This window comes from Pteronotus mesoamericanus, unplaced genomic scaffold (assembly GCF_021234165.1).
Source record: "Pteronotus mesoamericanus isolate MK-2021 breed Mesoamerican mustached bat unplaced genomic scaffold, CSHL_Meso_final scaffold_85, whole genome shotgun sequence".
Lineage (NCBI taxonomy): Eukaryota > Metazoa > Chordata > Mammalia > Chiroptera > Mormoopidae > Pteronotus > Pteronotus mesoamericanus.
In genome coordinates, this window is record NW_026555329.1 from 74,482,465 (window position 1) to 74,500,954 (window position 18,490).

Here is an 18,490-nt window from a genome sequence, read left to right on the forward strand (position 1 = left end):
TATCTTTGGTATGCCCATTATTGATATTTTGAAAGCCTTTCCCCCGCAAACTGTACCTTTTGAACTACCTGGGCACTACTATAAGATCCACAAAACTATAAAGATAGAAAGACAATTTTTTCCCCTTCTTCTGATCTACTACAAAAATTTCTTATAGGTTGCTCTTTGTTTTTTTTTGTTTGTTTTTGTCATTACCTATAGAGGCCATAAAAACGCAGTATCCCCATGAGTGCAAAATAAGTGTTGTGATTTGGGTACCAGTCATAAGTCTCCTTCCTCTTGGCTAAAGGCTGCTCACTAAACAGTTTCACCACTTTCATGGATTTGGAATCAGTAGGCCTGGCAACTTCACCAAATAGCCGGGCACTCAGACGAGACATGCGCAAGGCATATTCTGAGAGTGAAGACATTGCTGGGGCAGCAAAGAGCAGGAGTCCCTACAGAAAATGAGAAGACAAAAAGGTTAGTGTAAGAAATACCCAGATTACCCAATGAACACTTTAGAAAATGAAAGTGTAGCAAGTCACAAGCGAATCCGTCCATGTTGCTGGCAGGACATGTCTTGGAGTTGAGAAATATCCGCAGTACAAGTGGCTGTTTCCTTTGCATGTTTTATATTTGCAATTTTTACATTTGGTGTTCACATACTATTGCTCCTTGCTCTACTGCCCTTTTTACAATGAACTATTTTGTGATTCAATAGGTTATTTACCGATAGTCAGTTTACCTATTTGGAGGCTAGATAAGGGCAGAGAAACACGTTTTTCCTACCCCAGCACTATTATACCTACAGAAAACACCTACCTAAGCAGTCCGCAGAATAAACATGCTGACTGCTTGCCATCTAAAGGTTTAATCATGGCAGGGAAATAATTATGCTGTTGTCTTTATTATCGGCCCTTTGAACACTGAGCTCCTCAAGGGCTCCAGATGGCTGAGAACTGCTAATGAGTGATGAGGTCATTTAGCCTCTAGGTTGCTGGACTGAATTCTGCCTAGAGACTGAGAGCCATTTGGGAAAAACAAACAGAGACAGTAGTCTTATGGAAATAAAATGAAGAGCTCAAAAGATTCATTTTATTCCTGAATAGAGGGCACTTATGAACTGTGATGTTACTTGTCTTATCTTCCATCTTATATACTCTGCTTTAATGCAAACTATCTAAGTTCTTATTATCTGAAAACAGTAACTTTTTCTTCAGAGGCAAATAATGTCAAAATAGGTATATAAATGATTTCTGTAATATACAGAAATTACAGCTAATATACATAAAAAACTATATAGGTTATACAGAAGAATGAAGAGTATTGCTGGTGGAATAACTATCTTATTCCATTCCAGTTAAGACACAGGGGTAAGTACTGGTGGAATATGCTATGTTACATGACATTTTTGTACATAGTGAGGTGAGAATCTTTGCTAAGAGACCATCCTGGGGGGAAGTTCAGTTGAGATGAAAAGAAGTGGATCTCCAAACAAAAAGTCATAAACGTATCTTGAAAAACCAGTGGAAGAAATATACAGAAAACCCTCCTTAACAGGAATGATGCCAAGTAAATTTCAAAATAGCTCATGCAAGAAAAAAAAACAACAGAACCAGTGTTTTAATTAAGGAATATTTCAAGTCCATGTCTAGATCCATTCAAAGAACAGAGGCTGGCCTCAAACCAACTTCTGAATTGTCTGTCTCAGACCATGTGCCATTCAGAAACCAACCAAGCAATCTTGGGCCAATAGTGCCACCTGAAGGCCAGCAAGGGGAGAACTGTCAGATTCAAGATCCCTTGCCTTTCTCCCACCCCTAAAACCTGGTTCTGTGCAAGTCTTGCTCTTTCTTTTTCCCTTTTCCATTCGGTGTGTCCAGTTCCCACATTCACTTCTTTTCCGACATGTTCTCCGTTATGTGGATGGTGATAGGGTTATATTTTCATCAATGAGGAAAAAAGTCATCAATTGTTTAATGCAGTGATTTTCAGCTGGTGTGCCGCAGAATGTTTAAAACATGCAACACATTGCCCCATTAGTCAGGGGCAATGACCTCTTTTCCTTCAGACCAACAAATAAGATGACAACAGCCAACATAACAATAACCATCCTGTTTGAATGAATCAAAATTATACCTATTTTTGACTGATTGGCAACAATGTATTTTTTTGGTGTGCCACAGAATTGTAGTAATTAGTTTATGTTGTGTTATGAGATGAAAAAGGTTGAAAATTGCTGGTTTAATGTATAAATAGAAAATAGTTAACAAATCAGTGCTTTAAACCTCTGAAGTCCTTGCAAATGTCCAGAAGTTGCCTTCAGAGATACAAAGTTTCTTTGAATGCTTTATTTTTTCTCTGCTTCCCACCTTTAAAGTTATGTTTTTCCAAACATCAGATGAAAAAGCCAAACTGTTTCTTAATCAACTTTACTTTGTTTTGTTTAATTACTGTTACGGCATCAGAATAGATTTTTGTTGCAATTGCATGGTATTTTCACAATCAGTTATCTGTAAGGTGGCCTAGGAACCATTAGCTGAACCTATTCTCTCTAAATCTGAATTTCCTTTTAGGAAAACAAAGCTTGCAGGATATTGAGAGAAATAAGGCAGTGGCACCCAGTAAATGGCATTCACCTTTAAAAAAGAAAATCTAAACCTGTTGTAAATTGGCGCTCATATGTTCCATCCAGACACATGTATTTATGTACACATTTAATTATGCCAAAAAAGATACACATTCTATGAAGTTATACCTGTACCTCTCTGGGATATATCCTCACTTACAAAGACAGACAGCCAGAGAAACAGGCGGGGGAACCATCAGCTTGATAACTTGACAGATAGCAAGGAGGAGGGGACGTACTAGGACAGTGGTCACTGAAGCCATCACAGGGTGCTGAGTTACATCCATGCCCACTTTAGAATGTAGCAAATTAGTGAGACACAGCTTATAAATCATAAGGTCTCATTAGAACCCATTGGATCATGGTTATATCACAAAATCCAAGTCCTAAAACTTTTTTGATGGACAAAGGCAATACACTAGTTACCAAGAACCACTTGCTAAGTAGAAGGAAATTGAAAATGCTTATAATAATTACCAATTACTGCTTTGTAGGCTCCTTCTACATAGCACACATGTGAATGATTCAGAACAGCATAGGAACTTGATTTTTTTTTTAAATAAAGGCTAAAAACAGCTAAGAAGTTCTGCTGTCCATAAATATTGGTTCTAAGACTGGCAAATAGCCACTTTTTTTTTACTGGCTTTAAAGTTAAAAAAAAAATTTGAAAGCCTTAGGACTTTTCAGGACCCTGGTGGGCCTCTTTATAGAGTCTTTAAATTTCATTTAAAAAAATATGATGCCCCTGTTAAAGGCATGAAATTAAAAGGCAAATAATTAACATGTCAATTAGACTTTTGTTCATATGAAGCCATTCTAATGGGTACAATTAAATCACTTTTCTTTAAATGTGAACTAAAGAAAACAGTATCATGAAGAAAAATTAACTGGAGTTGAAAATGCTAACCAAAAACAAATTACTGAAACATGTTAAGCCCACACAAGAAAATTCCCATGTTTTCACCTTGGCATAAAAGGTCGAGTTTCTTTGATCTTTCTGATAGGTCTGAGGCACTTAAAAGGTCAGGCTTATTATTTATTTCAATATTGGCTTTGGATTAGCTTTGCCTTTTTTTTCTTTGAAAAGTGCAGGAGTTTTTAACCTGGATATCCAGCGTGGTGAACGCCGTGGCACTTTAATAATGTATGCTGAAATGCGAGTTTATGTGTGTGTGAATCCTGCTGGAGAGAGAGCTTTCTCCTTTCTCCACAACCAGCGGTTAGAGGAATGCACCGGCTTTGGGGCTGAAAATCTGGTTGGAATCTTGCCTCTGCTCTTTAATGGCCATGTGGGGTTTACAGTGGTAGTACCACATTCTTTGCCTTCGCTTTCTCATTCAGTACATGAGGACAGTTACACTGCCTCCTGCACTGTGAGGCTGTCGTGTAAAGCTATGGCACAGCGCCTGCCCTAATAATCACCAGGCCTCAAGGAACTCAGGCACACTGTGCACACGTGTTTCACAGGACAACAGTCTAAACGTAACACTTTACTATTTTTAAAGCCCAGTACCGATTATTTACTGAGTCGTATAGAGACATGAATGGCTCTGAATATGTATCTGCTTTATTCGGTTCAACAGGAACATTCCCAAATCCCTCAAGTGACTGGATCGCGCCTGCCTGTGATGGAAGGATTAGTGGCAAGTCAACTGACAATGAATCGGCAGGGTATTTAGAGAATTATTTTTAAAATGATCACTTTATTATATTTGTCTTAAACCGGTAACAAAATTAATCTGCATGCACCATACAAAGCTACAGTGCAAAAAGCCATCCGGTGAACAGGGAAACTGAGCCTTGAGAGTTGCTAAACAGGGAGACAGTAACTGCGCAGAGAGGAAACTTTGCTAGCGTCCCGTTGGGAATATTCAATTTACGCACGAAAAGGCCAAGTTGATCGTATCATATCGGCGAAACCTCCAAGCTGTTTACTAATGGGACTCGTTCTGTTCTTGGCGACCCTACAAGGTTGTGCACCCCTGCAGGACCTCGACAGTCACCGCCCCTACCTCACTACAGACCCCCACAGAAGACACAGCCAGCCTTACCTAGTGGTGACCTTCCTCCCCCATGCGCCCTTTTGCTTGCCGGAAGGCCCGCCCCCAACCCCAAGCCTCGCCAGTAACAGCAGCGGAGAGCAGTAGAGGAAACGACAGCTTGGGGGCTAGAGGGGATCCCTACCGGAAGACCCAGAGCGGCTAGCGCCAGACATGGCGCCTGCGCAGTGAGGTTGGCGCCTCACGCTGTGAGTAGGACCAAGGAGATGGTGGTTCGGGAGAAAGACTCACTTTCCTATAAGGCCTTGCCGGGTTCGCTAACTGTATTTTGTTGGAAATGGCGCCACAAACCTCTGAAGCAGTGGTTGTGAGTGCGCCTTGTGGAGGATAAAACGCACTTTTTTTTTCCTTCTAACTCTTTTTGGGTGTTCTCTTTCTCTTTTTATCCACCTTAGTACTTGACGTGTTCTAGGGCATTCCTTGATTTAAGGGCCGAAGGGTGTTCTGAATCACGTGGGGTGCCTTAACACCTTTCCTTCCGCCTGTCCACTCGTTCTCTAATAGGCGGTTACTGTCATTTGCAGGAGACCGTTCTTGATACCCTCTTGCTGGCTTAGGGGCACTATTTGGAGCCCTCTGTGTCCCTCTACCCCTCTGGCCTGGATTCTTCTTCAGGGATAGTGATAGGAACAGGGACAGGGATTTACCTGACTCCTCAGCAGTTATGCAGACCCTATTTGGCAGATAGTAGAAACTACATAAATGTTTTTTTCTATACTAAACCTACTCTCAAGCAAGCCACATCCCGTAAACATTGTATGAAACATTTATTGAATGTGTGATAGTTTGGCTGAGGACAGTGCTTATTTCCTGAGCATTATTCAAAACCTTTCATAAATACTCTAAAATGTGCCCTAGAAATAAGGCAAATCAGCAGTGAGCCATATACTTAAAATATATGTTATCAACACGCTCTTCCCTTCTATAAAATTTTATGTGTTGACATCAATCTGTGCTATAGAATTTGCTTTAATCAAATTAAGTTTTGACACGTTGTTATTCTATGATATACTAAGTAGCCATAGAAACTTGGGTCTGGTGTAAGAAGTTTACTACAGTCACATTTATGCATGGTACAATGAATATCCTCATCTTATTTTGCATTGCTCAGCCCACAGAACTGTTCTGGGTAGAAATTTCTCCTTGTCTTTTGTGTTTCTGTGGAGTTGATTTGCTTTTTATCTCATGGCCCCTGAATTGTGTAAACAAGGAGGCTTCCGTTGTATATTGGCTCTTAGTAAGTTTAAAGCCAAATTTGCTGTGGGCTCATGGCAACAACTCTCATATGTATATTTGCATAAACATTGTTGTTGGCTCTATTTTGTATATCTGTCTTTGGTTTTTCTCTTTTTACCTAGTTATTATTTGTGTTAGTATGTTTGTGAATTTCTGTACACTACCATAACTCTTAAATTTTTTTTTTTAAATCATAACTCTGTCTTGAAAACTAGCAAGGTATAAAGTTACAGGTGACTGTGTACTCTGGGCACTTTGCACTGTGACCCTCTTTAAGTCAAGTTAATGAGGTTCATATTAGTTTCCTGAGCCTGCTGTAACAAAATACCACAAACTTTTTGGCTTAAAATATTTTTCTCTCACAGTTCCAGAGGCCAGAAGTCCAAAATCTGTACCGGTGGGCCAAAATCAAAGTGTTGACGGGGCTTTGCTCCCTGCCGAGGCTCTGGGGCAGAATCAGTTCTTTGACTCTTCCAACTTCATTGAGTTGGGGTCACATCATTCCAATCTTTAAGGCCAGCATTTACAAATTTCTCTCTGCTTCCTCTTCACAGCAACTTCCCTTATGTGCGTCAGATCTCCCAATACCTCCCTCCTACAGGGATACATGTAATTGCATATAGGGTGCTCTTGGTTAATCCAGGATTATCTCCCCACCTTAAGATCATTAATTTATGCATATCTGCAAAATCCCCTTTTCAATATATAGTAGTATTTACAAGTTTCAGGGATTAGAACCTGGTATCTTTGGGAGACATTTTTCAGTGTCTTGGTGGAAACAGCAAGCTTATATCGTCCCATAGAGGTGTTACTGACCAATGGAAAAACTTAAATATTAGGGTGGGCAAACTAACATAACAGAGTAAAATTTAACCTCCTATGGGCATTGACTTCAAGACCTCAGTTTACGCACTTGTATCTCTAAGCTAAGGCTTCTTTATTCCCTCCCCCTCCCCCTCCCACTCTTCTCCTCTTCCCCTCCTTCTCCTTCTTCTTCCCCTGACCCAAGGACATGCTCACTGATCCTAGAGAGAGGGGACGGGAGGGAGAGAAAGAGGGAGAGAAACATTAATATGAGAGACACATTGATCAGCTGCCACTCCTTACCAACCCTACTGGGACCAAACCCACCATCTAGGCATGTACCCTGACTGGGAATCAAACTTGCGACCTTTTGGTTTCCAGGGGGTTGCTCCAGCCAACTAAGCCCTACTAGCCAGGGCCAAGCTAAAGCTTTCTTAAGGACACTTCTTATAATCAGAGATTGCCTCACATATTTTTTTTTTCTATAGTACATTGTTTTAAAATCGTGGGCTATGAATCATTAGTTGGTGGTGAAATCAACTTGGTTGCGACTAGCATTAAAAGACATTAGAGTAGGGAATATCAGAGTGCATTACATGTAGTGAGAGTAATTACTGTTTCATGGAATATGTGTATGTGTGTGTTGGATCATAGTGTAAAATATATTTCTTACTGTAGGTTATGGTAAAATAGAAAGCCCATCATATTGTATAGCACATATTCCTTACCATTAGAGCAAGAATGAAGCTTGCTTCAACTTCAAGTTCCTACTGTATGGCACAGTCCAAGGGACAAATGGATACTTACTCCTTTAAGTAAATTATACGTAAGTAATTTATAGATCCCCTGTAAGTACTCTTTCCTAGAATCAGATAGGTTCTTGTCTTCTACTTCTACATTTACAATAGTTCTTTTCTCACTTTACCAAAGAAAGGTATATCCCTCACCCAGGGTGAAAAACCCTCTAGGATAACAAACAAAGGGACAGTTCAACATACTTTAGAGGGAAGCTTCCCTTAATGATCAGTCAAAGCACTATGATCAGTCAAAGCACTATAAGCCCTTAGGCTTCTCATCTTTTCCTGTCTTACATGCATGCCAGGTAAGGGTGAAGTATGGTTGTTAGAAATGCAGTAATTGGATATTAGTTGTGATTTTCTGAAATCAGATACACTGTGTGAGCATCAGTATGAGAGGAATAGTAAATTTCCTTTAATCAGCATATCTCTTCCATCCTCTGTGGTTAAGAAATGCATTGTCACTGGAGAGTCTGGTGAGAGCAGAGCAAAGCCAGCAGTGAAGAAAATATTGATCCCTCAATTTTTACCATGTATTTAAATATAAGCAATTTTTTTCTGCTATTCTCAATACTTATCCATAGGATGTGTCATTATCTGGAAAAAAAAAGCAACTTTGAAGAGCTGAAGTAGTAGATGTTAGTGACACTGATTATTTTAAATGAAAAATTGATTATTTTAAGAGACTTTCATATTTTTCACATTACAATGGAATCTACAAAACAACCATACATAATTTTAAGTTCGATATATGTTAGTCAATAAAGGTTAACTACATATAATGGAAATCATTGATACAATTGATCAAGTATTTCCCATTCCCCCCTTTCCAGACATAAAGTTGAGGTGCTTTTTATGGCAGTCTGGGGATTGGGTAAAGCCATAGGACTCTTTTTGGCCAGTGAGTTATGAACAGAAGTGAAGTGTCACCTTTGCCCACGTGAAATTCTACAGAGCTCTCTCCTCCCTCTGGCACGGAGGGGCGTTGCTCTGTTAGCCTGGGCCCCTGCGTGATTGTGAGGGGCAGTTTCTGTTCTGCCAGACACAAGGTGCATGGAGCTTAGGTTAGAAATTAGCCTTTGTTGTAAGTCCTACAGTTTTATTGTTTGTTATCTTGCCTGATTCTTCACCGATCAATTTTAACAACATACTTTTATTCTTCATTAAATGTACAAGAAAAATTTTTACTATGATTAAAAAAAACGATTAAAACCATTACAGAATTTTTATGTGATTCTTTTTTTTTTCCCCCAAATCCTCACTGAGGACAGTTTTATTGATTTTTAGAGGGAGAGGAAGGCGGGTGGAGAGAGAGAAAGATTTATCAGTTGTCTCCCATGTGCGTCCTGACGGGATAGAACCCGCAACCTGGGGTCGAACCCACAACCTTTTGGTGTATGGGACAATGGCTCCAACCAAGTGAGCCTCCTAGCCAGGGCTTTATATGTGGTTTTTATTTAGTTATTCCTGAAAGCTGAAAACCAAACTTAAGTGCACACCTAGACATATTTAATAAAGGGATACTGTGTCTTCATTCTCAAATTCATAAACAGTACATATTTAATATGTTTTACTATTATGAGTTAGATAAAGAGGAAAACATACAGATTTATTCTGGGTTTTATGACATTATAAAAGTATATAAACTAATTCTGTTAGTTTCTGCATCATTTTAACTTGGTGGCTTTTAATAATTAAGCTGAAGAAGTACATGCTGTAGAAAATATACATCAAACTGCAGTACATATATTAACACATTTTAAAATATATTTTATTGATTATGCTATTAATGTTGTCTCAATTTTTTCCCCTTTGCCCTCCTCTGCTGGTATCCCTCTTCCCTCCAGCAACCCTCAGCCCCTTACTTACTGTCCATGGGTCATGCATATAAGTTCTTTGGTTTCTCCATTTCCTATACTGTTCTTAACCTCACCCTGTGTATTTTGTAGCTACCAATTATGCTTCTTAACTCTGCACCTTTCTCCCCATTCTCCCCTTTCCCTTACCCCACTGATAACCCTCCAAATGATCTCCATATCTATGATTCTGTTCATATTCTGGTTCTTTCCTTAGTATTTTTTTTAGATTCAGTTGTTGATAGTTGTGAATTTGTTACCATTTTAATGTCCATAGTTTTGATCTTTTTTTTCTCTTAATGGTATAAAGAACTCAATTTTAATTGTGTGTGTGTGTGTGTGTGTGTGTGTTTTCCAGGGCTGGGTTTTTTTTTAAATTTTTAAATCATATTTATTCTATTACAGTTGTCCCAATTCCCCCCCCCTTGTCCTCTTCCACCCATTCCACCCCGCCCCGTTGCTCCCACAATCAGTTCCCACTCTGTTGTTCATGTCCATGGGTCATTCAGACATGTTCTTTGTTTAGTCCCTTCTTCTTTCTACCATTGTCCTCCTTCCCCATCCCCTCTGGTCACTTTCAGTCTGCTCCATGTTTCCATGTCTGTGGTTTATTTTGTTGAATAGATTCCACTTACAGGTGAGAGCATATAGTATTTGTCTTTTACCGACTGGCTTATTTCACTTAGCATAATATTCTTCAGTTCCATCTGTGATGTTGCAAAAGGTAGGAGTTCCTTCTTTCTTTTTTTATTTTTTAATGCAGATTGATTTTATTTATTTATTTTTTAAATGTTAAAATCCATTATAAAATATTAAAAAATTTAAATACATTATTAAGTCCCAGCAATTAAAACAGCAGTTAAATGCTCCCTGTATCCATGATTCAGTCTCTGTTCTTGTCTGCCTAGCTTATTTTTTTATTTTCTTCTTTTCAAAATGTGATTTTATTATTATTATTATTTTTATGTATAAATCATGTTAATTCTATTAGAGTTGTCTCAATTTTTCCCCCTTTACCCTCCTCCACCCATCCCACCCCCATCCCCCACTCCCACAGTCAATTCCCACTCTTGTCCATGTCCATGGGTCATCCATACATGTTCTTTGTCTAGTCCCTTCCCCTCTTTCCACCGTAGTCCTCTTTCCTCCTCCCCTCTGGTCACTTTCAATCTGCTCCATGTTTCCGTGCCCGTGGTTTATTTTGTTCATTACTTTATTTTGTTGAATAGAGTCCACTTATAGGTGAGATCATATGGTATTTGTCTTTCATCAACTGGCTTATTTCACTAGCTTAATATTCTCCACTTCCATCCATGTTGTCACAAAAAGTAGGAGTTCCATCTCTCTTTCTTTCTTTCTTAAATGCAGATTGACTTTATTTATTTTTTTAAATGTCAAAGTTAATTATAAAATAATAAAAAATATTTAAAACCATTATAAAGTCTCAGCAATTAAACGAACATGACACCAGCACAGAAATAATCAAGTAGATGAATGAAATATAATAAACATTCTAGAGACAAACGTATATATCTGATTAATATATGTATGATTAAGTTGATATTTCAAATCAATGGGTAAAATAAGGCTTATTCAACAAATAAGGTGCATGGATCACTATTACTTGAAATAAAACGAATATAGAGCCCTATTTCACACATTATACAAGAAATATTCAGGTGAGTTGAAAATCAGTATGTGTAGAATCTAAGGAGTTTTAGAAGAAAATAGAACTAATACTTTTCATGACCTGAAGTAAAATATTCAACTCCAGAAGCTATAAAGTAAATATTGACAATATGACTATATTAAACATTTAACTATATAGTAATATACATATAAAAAAAGTTAAAGGACAAGGAATAGAATAGAAAAGTATTTGCAACACATCTAAAACATGGTTGATAGGTTTTTTGTTTCTTGTGTTTTTTTTTTTTTTTTTTTTTTAGGGAAAAAAGTTCTACAAACCTTTAATCAATAAAAGGGTAGAGAATACCAAAAAGTAATTTAAAGCTTTTTTAAAAAAAAAATAGAAATAGGCAAGAAATATACTAAAACAGGTTTAGTTTCAGCAAATAGTAAAGGAACAATTAAAATAACATCATTGTCACAATCAGATTAATGAGTATTAAAAATATTGGTAATATCAAGTATTGGCAACTCTGAAAGGAAGTGGGTATTCATAGTAACTTTTTCTTCATCTTAATGCAGTCCCTTTAGCATATTTTGTGTTGCTGGTTTGGTGGCGGTGTATTCTTTTAGCTTTCGTTTGTCTGGGAAACTCCTTATTTCGCCTTCCATTTTAATTGAGAGCCTTGCTGGGTAGATCAGTCTTGGTTGCAGGCTTTTGCTTTTCATGACTTGGAATATTTCTTGCCATTCCCCTTCTGGCTTGCAGTGTTTCTGTTGAGAAGTCAGCTGCTAGCCGTATCGGGGCTCCATTATATGTTACTACCTCTTTCTCTCTTTGCTTGCTTTAGGATTCTCTGTTTGTCTTTGATATTTGCCATTTTAATGATGATGTGTCTTGGAGTGGGCCTCATTGGGTTCCTCTTGAATGGGACCCTCTGTGCTTCCTGGACTTGTGTGACTTTTTCTCTCCTCCAATTAGGGAAGTTTTCCATCATGACTTTTTCAGACAGGTTCTCTATCCCTTCCTCATCCTCTTCTCCTTCTGGTATCTCTATGATATGGATATTATTATGTTTCAGGTTGTCCTGCATTGCTCTAAATGCCTCTTCATTCCTTTTGAGTCTTTTTTCATTTTCTTGCTCTTTCTGGGAGCTTTTTTCTACCTTGTCCTCCAGCTTGCTGATTCGGTCCTCAGCTTCATCTAGACTGCTTTTGATTCCTTCTATTGTGTTCTTCAATTTAGAAATTGTATTCTTCATTTCCTCTTGTCTCTTATTGATAGTTTCTATGTCCTTTTTCATGCTGATATAGTTTGCAATAAGTTCCTCGTAGTTTCCCTGGAGTTTTTTGTAATTCTCTCTGAGCTCACTTGAGCTCATTGAGCTTCCTTAGAACCATTGTTTTGAACTCAATATCTGATAGTTTACTTGCCTCTATTTCATTCAGTTCTCTTTGTGGGGATTCCTCCTTTCCCTTACAGTGGAGCGTATTTCTTTGTCTGCCCATTATTTGTGAGACTCTTCTCTTTTGCTTCTTCTTCTTAAGTTGATCTGTCTTGATTTCCTGACTTTGTGGTGTGAACTTCTATGGTAGGAGACCGCTGTTTTTCTTTCTGGGTCTGCCTCTGATGATGTCAGATGTTGACCCTGTCTGACCTTAGGCAGTCTGTTTGAGACTTCCAGGAATCTGCTGTTTGTGGCTGTCTCCTTCAGCTGTTAATCTATTCACTCTGCACTCCGCAGGGCGCCTTAGACAGCTCAGGGCAGGGCGGAGTCCCCCTTGGGGGCGGGGTTATTGGGTCCTCTCACACTGCTGCCATATGGGGGAGGAGTCCGCACTGGGATCCCGCCGGTTACTCTCTCAGTCCTCTCCCCAAAGCCTCCTTCCCCAGTCTCGTTATGAGTCTCTAGCCCACTCTGCCCCCGCCTTTGCTGGAGACCAGGGTAAAGTGGCTGCAAATAAAAATTTTGCGTTGGCCCTATAGAAAGCTCTTTGTGTCTCTAGCCGCCTTTCTCTGGAAGAGAGCTACCCTGCCGCTTTTCGCAGCTGGCTGTTTTCTCTGTACTTTTTGGGCTCTGGTGCTGTGGGCTAGAGATCCTCACTTTTGGTTTAGACCCTGCTCTTCTCAGGGGGATCCAACTGGCCGTTTCAATATCCTTCTGGTGCTGCCACCCGTCGGCACCCACCCACCTTCTCAAGTCTGTACCGCACTCCTTACCAGTTAGATTGCGCTAAAGCTGATTCTTCTGTCTCACAGGTTACAAGGCTCCTCTCTCGCTATTGTTCAGTTGTTTGTTCCAGGTGATTCCTCCCCAATTCAGTTGTAATTCCAGGTTGGTCCTGGGAGGAGGTCAGTGTGACTTTCACTCACTCTTCCACCATCTTGATCTCTGCTTAGTTTATTTTTAAGGTTCAATTACTGATATGTATTTTTGCCATTTTATTCTTCATAACTTTGATCTTCTTTTCCTTAAATAAGTCCCTTTAACATTTTGTGTAATAATGGCTTGGTGATGATGAACTTCTTTAGCTTTACCTTCTCCGGGAAGCACTTTATCTGCCCTTCTATTCTAAATGATAGCTTTGCTGGATAGAGTAATCTAGGTTGTAGGTCCTTGCTTTTCATCACTTTGAATAATTCTTGCCAGTCTCTTCTTGTCTGCAAAGTTTCTTTTGAGAAATTACCTGATAGTCTTACGGGAACTCCTTTGTAGGTAACTCTGCTTTTTTCTTGCTGCTTTTTAGATCTCTCTTACTTTAACTTTTGGCATTTTAATTATGATGTGTCTTGGTGTGGTCCTCTTTGGGTCCAACTTCTTTGGGACTCTCTATGCTTCCTGGACTTGTATATCTATTTCCTTAATCAAATTAGGGAAGTTTTCATTCATTATTTTTTCAAATAAGTTTTCAATTTCTTGTTCTTCTTCTCTTTCTGGCACCCCTAAGATTTGGATGTTGGCATGTTTGGAGATGTCCCAGAGGCTTCTTATCGATCCTCATTTTTTTGAATTCTGTTTCTTCTTTCTGTCCTGATTGACTGCTAATTTTTTCATGTTTCAAATTGTTGATTTGAATCCCAGCTTCCTCCCCTTCAGTGTTGGTTCCCTGTCTATATTCTTTATTTCACTTAGAGTAACCTTCATTTCTTCCTTTATGCTGTTGCTGTGCTCAGTGAGTTCTTTGAGCATCACTGGTGTTTTGAACTCTGCATCTGATAGGTTGATTATCTCCATTTCCATTTAGTTCTTTTTCTAGGGTTTTGTTCTCTTCTTTCATTTGGGTCATATTTCTTTGCTCCTCAATTTGGCAGCCTCTCTGTTTTTGTTTCTGTGTATTAGATAGAGCTGCTTTGATTCTCTGTCTTAGTAGCATGGCCTATTGTAGAAAACACACCTGTAAATTGTGTGAGGCAGAGCCTTAGGCAATCGCCAGGGAAGGGCAACGGGCTTTACTGCTTTGTGGCTCCGTGTCGGAGGAGGGCTCAGAGAGGGGACAGTGCTGCTGCCTGGCTTCTGGAGGTTTGCCGGGCACTTGCCCCATTTCCAGTCGCTCCCCACATGTGGCTGGCGCGATTCCAGCTGTTGCCCTGGTGCAGAATCCCAGAGTGGGTAGGTTTGCCTATGCTCCAAGATCACGTGGGCCCTCTAAGCAGACTCTCCTGAAAATCTGGCAGTTTCGTCCACTGCCCCAACACAGATTTTTACGGCCAGGAGTTATGGGGATTTATCTTCCAGGTGTTCGAACTCTGGACTATGTAGTCTGGCCTGGGGCTGGGATCGCTCACTCCCAAGGTACCCCTCCCAATTTTTATCCACCACACGTGAATGTGGGACCACCCATTCTACCTGCTGTACCTCTCTGTGCCATACCACGTCTCCGCCCCTCCTACCCATCTGGATGAATGTGGTTTCTTTAAATCCTTGGTTGTTGGACTTTCATACAGCTTGATTTTCTGACAGTTCTGGGTGTTACTTGTTTTGAGGTTTAGTTGTAATTCTCTGTATGGTTGTACAAGGAGGTGAAACATGTCTATCTACACCTTCATCTTGACTGGAAGTCACCATATATTAACACATTTACTTGAAGTTGATAAGGGAGAAATAAAACTTAGCAATGTAGGAAAAAATGATCTCTTCATCAAAATAATTTAAATACATTTGCTCTCACATCAACACATTTATGTGTTACATTAAATTTCTGTGAAAGGATTTAACAACATGTAGGTTTCATGAAAACACACTACGAAACATCTCTGCACACTCCTGTATCTTTTATTTTCCAGGTTTTCCCAGCCCTTCCTTTTAATCCTCAAACTATATAAATTTATTTACCATTCACCATTTATATTATACTTGTCTAAGGATTACATCTATTTATATTGAAAACACCACCAGAGAATGTTGTGATTCTTTCTCAATAGTCACACATATTTTTAAAAAATATTTTATTTATTTATTTTTAGAGAGAGGGGAAAGGAGGGAGAGCGGCATCAATGTGGTTTGAAGAAACATCGATTGGATCGGGTTGGCTCTTGCATGCCCCCAACAGGGGACCTGGCCTGCAACACGAGCATGTGCCCGGACTGGAAATTGAACCAGCAACCTTTTGGTTTGAGGGTTGGCACTCAGTCTGCTGAGCCACAGTAGCCAGTGCATCACACATATTTTAAATAAATTAAAGAAGAAAAGGAGTGTATTATGTTTACCCAGATACTTACCATTTCTGTTGTTTTTCTTCTTTCATTCCTGAAGGTCCACACGTCCCTTTGGTATAATTGCCTTTCAGCCTGAAGACCTTTTATCACTTTTCTTTGAATAGGTCTGCTAGTGACAAATCCTCCTATTTTTCCTTCATGGGAGAATGTCTTTATTTCACTGTCATTCCTGAAGGATATTTTTACTAAATACAGAATTCTGGGTTGACAGGGTTTTTTTTTTTTTTTTTTTAACTTTTATAAGTATTATTGTGCTGTCTTCTGTTCTTTGTGGTTTCCGAACAGAAATCAGCAGTCATTCAAATAGTTGTTCCCTTTATGTAATATGTCGTTTTCTTTTCCTGGCTGCTGTCAAGATTTAAGAGAAAAGCTTTGGTGTTCTGAAGTCTGATTTAGATGTGTCTGGCATGATTTTCTTTGCATTTATGCTGCTTGGGATTCCCTGAGTTTCTTGAATTTGCTGTTCTGGGTCAATTCTAAGCATGTGCAGATGAGGGGGTGAGCCCAGGAACGGGTCAGTTCATAGAGAATTAGGAATCCCTTTCTCTACTGTTCTGCTAAGATTCCCTTCTACCCTCTGGCTCCCATGGGCCCCTTTTCCTAGTCCTATGGCTCTAACGGTTTCTATTTCAATTTTAGCCACCTGCATTGCCGTGCAGTTGTACATGACTGGGGTTACTTATGGGGGCCAAGCAGTGAGAAAAAAGAGAGAAGAAATGACTGGAGTTCCCCTGCAGTCTTTAGGTGACCAGGTCCCTTTCCCCAGTCCCCCTGTTCAGAATAATAGGCCATCTCGCTGCTTTCTGATTCCTGCACCACCACGATCACAGTGGCGCAGCTCCAGGACTGGGACGAACCTTAGGGCAAGGCTGGGAAAGAGAAAAGGAAGAAATAAAAGCTTTCCCCCATACTCTCTGGCTCTCAGGGGGTCTTTTTCTTGGTCCCGGGAATTTTTTGCTCCCTGGGCATGGTACACATTCCTCACTCATGCCACCCTTGGGTGAAAGCTGGGGATAAAAGAGGAAAAACAAAGGGAGACTCATCGCCCCTTCCCCGGAGATGATGTGTTTACATTTCAGAGTAAAAATTTCTCTCATCCCCTGGAGAAGAGAATAAACAGATTACCATCAGTCCTTTTATAAACTAAGTCCCATAATTTTGAGGTTCTCACTCTGGTTTTAACCCTGGCTGCATCTGCAGAATCATGTCAGGCCCTCACTGTGTTGCCCAGTGGGAATTGGGCATGAGGACTGGCAATAAAATGCTTTCTGTGTTGCTCTGGCCAGTGTGACTCAGTTGAGCGCAAGCCAAAGGGTTGCTGACTTGATTCACAGTCAGGGCACATGCCTGGGATGCAGGTTCAGTCCCTGCTCCAGGCATGTACAGGAGGCAACCCACTCATTTTTTCTCTCTGACACTGATGTTTCTCTCTCTTTCTCCCTCCCTTCCCTTTTCTCTGGTATCAAAAATAAGATTTAAAAAAATTCTCTTAGAGTCATAATTGGTCTGTTCTCTAATCCAGAGATCTTGTTATATTTCCATATACAAAATTCAAGTCAATATCTGTCATAGATCTAAATATAAGAGCCAAAACGATAGAATTTCTTTAGGAAAACATATAAGAACATTACCGATAGAACATGGAAACACAACCATAAAAGAAAAAGTGGATAAATTTTACCTTATTGAAACTTTAAAACTTTGATCTTTGAAATACATATGTTAAGAAAATAAAGGGTCAAGCCACAACTCTATCTGGTAACAGATTTTATTCCAGTATGTATATTAGTTTTCTTACCTGGAAAATGGCAATAATAAAGGTACTTAACTCACAAAAATCCCTGTGAGATCAAGTAAATTAATATACACAATCTACTTAGAATAATGAACGTCAGAGTAAGTGCTCAATGAATACTAGCTCTATAAAAAATGGCACTCATTCTTTTTAATTATTTGTGTACTTGTTTGTGTTCTGCACTTTAGGCTCCTATAGGGTAGAGATTGTGTGTGTTCTGTTTGTTATTGTATCTTTAAGGTTAGTAGGGTCTGATCAATAGTAAAAATTCAGCCAGAATTTACAGACTGAGGGAATATGAATAATGAAGAAGAAATTCTTGAAGCCAATCTGACTGAAAAAGTGTTCTTCTCTAGCAGTTTCTAATTTTATCAAGTGAAGTGTTGTTGTTTCTGGATCCTTAGCCAGCTTCTCTTAAGCACCGCCTGATCAACACATCGTAGAGTCTTCCCAGCATTTGCTTGTTCAGTACTTTTCCCTATCTCTTTTTCTTAAAATTTCAACTAATAGGATAATTACATTGGCTCTTCACAGTGTACACAGTGAATCTTGCCTTCCGTCTTCCGTCTGCTCACAGGAGTTATAGAAGTCTGTTGTCATCATGTTACATTGGCATCATCATCATCATCATCATCAGCCATCATGTCGTTGTCGTCGTCATCATCAGTCATCATGTTACATCAGCAACATCATCATCATCATCCTTAAGCTATTTTTTGCAACCCCACTCACTGCCGATCTATAATGGGGTAGATGTCATATAGTTTAGCCTCAGCCGACCTCTTTTACTCTTCCAAAATAATCTCATTCCCAAACCTGTACCTTTTCGTATGTTACAGTGTTCCTCATAGTGGGAGGTGGTATAACAACAAAGTGGTTAAAAGTATAGGCTGTGAAGCTAGATTCCTTTGATTTAAATTTTGCCTCTGCCATGTAGTAGCTATGTTTAGTTGCCATTTAGTAGCTGTGTTTAGTTGCCTCTGTG

At 39.4% G+C, this 18,490-nt stretch overlaps 1 protein-coding gene across 2 annotated transcripts in view; it reads right to left on the bottom strand.

Annotated features, from left to right (window-relative positions):
• The window catches only part of MRPS33 (mitochondrial ribosomal protein S33), a 71,683-nt gene extending 66,950 nt beyond the window's left edge, over positions 1–4,733 (bottom strand). For both annotated transcript variants that reach the window (XR_008528325.1, XM_054563990.1), the window contains exons 1-2: positions 4,663–4,733; positions 196–437 (exon numbers count right to left, since the gene is read on the bottom strand). Coding sequence is in view for 1 of the 2 variants with exons in the window: in XM_054563990.1 (XP_054419965.1) it covers positions 196–410 (215 nt within the window). In the remaining variant the exon portion in view is untranslated. The remainder of the gene's footprint in view (positions 1–195; positions 438–4,662) is intronic.
• Between the last annotated feature and the right edge of the window lie 13,757 nt (positions 4,734–18,490).